The following is a 3,035-nucleotide window of genomic DNA, read 5'->3' as shown; positions in this document are numbered from 1 at the left end:
GGACAAAACTGGACAGAGCATTCGAGGTTGGGCCCCCCCAGTGTCCCCAGTGCCAGGGGACAATCCCTGTCCTGGTCCTGCTGGCCACACCAGCGCTGACACAAAGAAATCTTGTATCCCCAAGAGATCCTTGGTTTAGAGCTTTGCCCTGGGAAATTGTGTGGCAGTGGCTGGAGTGTTCCCATCTTTTCCAGCCTCAGAGCAGGCTGTTCCACGCTACCAGCATGCAAAGTGGGCCTGGGACCAGCAAGGATAAGGCAAGTACTCAGCCAGCTGCTCACTGGTGCTTCCTGCTGCTGCAGCCATCGTACTGGGAGAAGCACCCACCCGCCTGGACACTGCTCCTGGGACCGGGGAGTTCCCTGTCCGGAGCAGGGCAGTGGGGAGGTGCTCCCAGCACTCCACTAGCTCTGTCAGAAGGCTGAGCTCGAGGGCCTGGGCCTCACAGTGCTGGTGAGCAAAACCAGCCCCAGCTGCTCAGAAAAGATACATCCCACCACTGCGGTCCGAGACCTGCTCCCCCCGGGGCTGTCATCTACCTGCGCATTCTTCCGTTCCTCTTCAAAGCCCTCCATGTCCACGACAAGGCCCTTCTCCTCTGCAATCAGCCCGGTGAGATCTGTATCAGCCGGGTGAGACCCGCAGGGAAGCCGTAGGTGTCATACAACAGCCAGGCGGTGTCACCTTCGGAGAGAAAACTGAGTGGTGAGTGCTCCTGCTCTGCCAGACGCCGCTCCTTCCCCTGCCTCCCTCCGGCTCGGCACTGCAGCAGGATAGCAAATGGCTCTGGCAAACACAAACGTCCAAACGGCTCCTCTGACAGCGTAGAGATCACACCACCACTGTGTGTCTGGGTGGCTGAGAAACCCAAGAAGGTAAGCACAGGCCAGAGGAGAGGATGGCCCAGCTCAGTGACAGTCTTTTGACGCCAGCCCTGTCTCCCACACCTTCCACTGGCTCTCAGTTCCCCAGCTCAGCCCTCACTCGCGCCTAGATAACAAACGCCTGGGAGCATCCAGACAGAAGCCATGGCCTTACCAGGGATGGTTTTGCTGTCCCCCAGGCTCTGGATCTTCCTGTCCAGGATGCGACGTCCTCTGCTGAGTGTCTTCAGGAACTGATCCTCTTCTTCATTGATAATGTCCTTCACCATATCTGGGTCCTTCTTCAGCTCAGGAAAGGCATCTCCCTGCAGACCCAAGAGGGTAAGTCCTTCAGCACGGAGATCTGAAGTCTTCAGCAGATAGAGTGGAGCTCTAGAACTTACCAGTGACTGCACCACCACATCAACCAGCGTAGCAAAGAAACCCTTGGGGGCGTTGAGCTTCTCGTGGGAGTAGCGCACAGCCCGCCGGAGAATCCGCCTCAGCACATACCTAGGGAACAGCAGAGCCCCTCTCGCAAATGTCACCCCCCTCACGGGACCCATCAGCACCCACCTGCCCTCGCAGGACCAAGGGCACACAGTTCTCTCCCCACACTGTCTCTCGAATAGCTGCTCACAGCAGCAACAGGCCAGAGATGAGGTGGAGGGCCCAGCATCACTGCGTGCTCAAGAGTCAGTGCTGCAAGTCCAGCGGCACCCACAGCACAGCCCCCAGCCCAAGCTTCGTTGCTTCTTTGGCAGCAGCGCTGCACCAAATGGTTTGTGCCTGACTGTGCAGGCACAGTTTGTGCCTGCCTGATCCTTTCTGGGGGATGACACGGCAGGACAAGAACCAATTCAAAGCCATCCCAGAGACAACCGAGATCCTAGTCCCCTCGGGAAAGCTGTGCTGGACAGAATGGGAGCAGTGGCATCGCAGCAGCTCCCTCCTTACCCTCTGCCAGTGTTGTCAGGTCTGCCCCCGTCAGAAAGGGCCAGCGTGATGGTCCGTGCGTGGTCAGCCAGCACGCGGTAAGCCATGTCGATCCCGTCGGCATCCTCAGCCCCAACCTGCCCCATGTAGGGCCTGGCACCCGTGCCCTGTGCACAGAGAAGGTGGTGGGTAAAGGGGACCGGCATGGTCAGTGGGGACCAGCAGAACAACAGGGAAGCGCCTCAGGAGCCAGGCCCGTCCCCCTGCCTGCAGCCACAAGGTTGTGCGTAAGGGGGACCGGCATGGTCATGGGGGACCAGGAGAACAACAGGGAAGCGCCTCAGGAGCCAGGCCCGTCCCCCTGCCTGCAGCCACAGAGGCTCACTCCTCTTGGGAAGAGGTGACTCGGTGAAGCCAGGAAGACGCAGAGCTGCGGGGCTCTGCACCGTGCCATGGCCCACACACGCACCTGCAAGACCAGCGGCGAGAAAAGCCAATTTATCCCAACATTAAGAGCCCGACACGGGAGAGAGAGGGAGGGGGACAGCACACAGGGAAATCACCTGCTTTGCTGGCTGCGGGACTCCGGCCTGGCATAACCTGCCCAGCCGAGCAGCTTTCCCCCTTCTGCCAATGCGAGACAGTCCCAGCTTCTGTCTTTTAGGGTGGTTTTATCCATACCCAAGGGGAAGATACTGCTGTAACAAAGCAGTGCTCGCAGGTGGCGCAAACCTCACACCACGGGCACAGGCCGTGCAGCCGGTGCGCTGCAGGAAGGCAGACAGGACAGATGGACTGTGTCTGGCCCGCGGCTGTAACACTGAGGAAAGGCCACCCTCCAATTCCAGCTCTGGAGCTCTGCTCCTCGTTGCTCTGGAGCTCTGCTCCTCGTTGCTCTGGAGCTCTGCTCCCTGCCTTTCTCTCAGCATGATCTGCAGCCAGGAAGCTCTGCCCCTTCCATGGAGAAAAAAAAGGTACCATGGTCCCCACCCAGCAAGATGCAGCAACAGCAAGTCACTGTCACGGTTTACGGCAAAGGCTTCCTCTCTCGGGGAATTTTCTACAGATCAGCACATTCTAGGTGGGAGACTGAAGGACAAGCTCTAATTCTGGGTGAGCGGCACCACGTGCTCTCTAGCACATGGCAAAAAGATGGCACTTAGCCACAGGGGACTGCAGAGCTTCTCCCTGCTGGGAGAGGAGCCAGGAGCATGGGACAGTTCATGGCTGGACTGC

General features: G+C 59.0%; 1 protein-coding gene across 1 annotated transcript in view; it reads right to left on the bottom strand.

The window, feature by feature from the left end:
- AARS (alanyl-tRNA synthetase) overlaps positions 1–3,035 on the bottom strand; it is a gene marked incomplete at its 3' end in the record, with an annotated part of 15,305 nt that overhangs the window by 8,305 nt on the left and 3,965 nt on the right. Inside the window, 5 exon segments of the mRNA XM_010142048.1 lie at positions 540–641; positions 644–684; positions 1,039–1,189; positions 1,268–1,376; positions 1,821–1,966. Coding sequence (XP_010140350.1) covers positions 540–641; positions 644–684; positions 1,039–1,189; positions 1,268–1,376; positions 1,821–1,966 — 549 coding nt within the window.

The sequence above is a fragment of the Buceros rhinoceros genome, unplaced genomic scaffold, assembly GCF_000710305.1.
Source record: "Buceros rhinoceros silvestris isolate BGI_N320 unplaced genomic scaffold, ASM71030v1 scaffold22338, whole genome shotgun sequence".
Taxonomy (NCBI): Eukaryota; Metazoa; Chordata; class Aves; order Bucerotiformes; family Bucerotidae; genus Buceros; species Buceros rhinoceros.
Note: the sequence above shows the minus strand (reverse complement) of the source record. Positions and strands in the feature narration are given on the sequence as shown.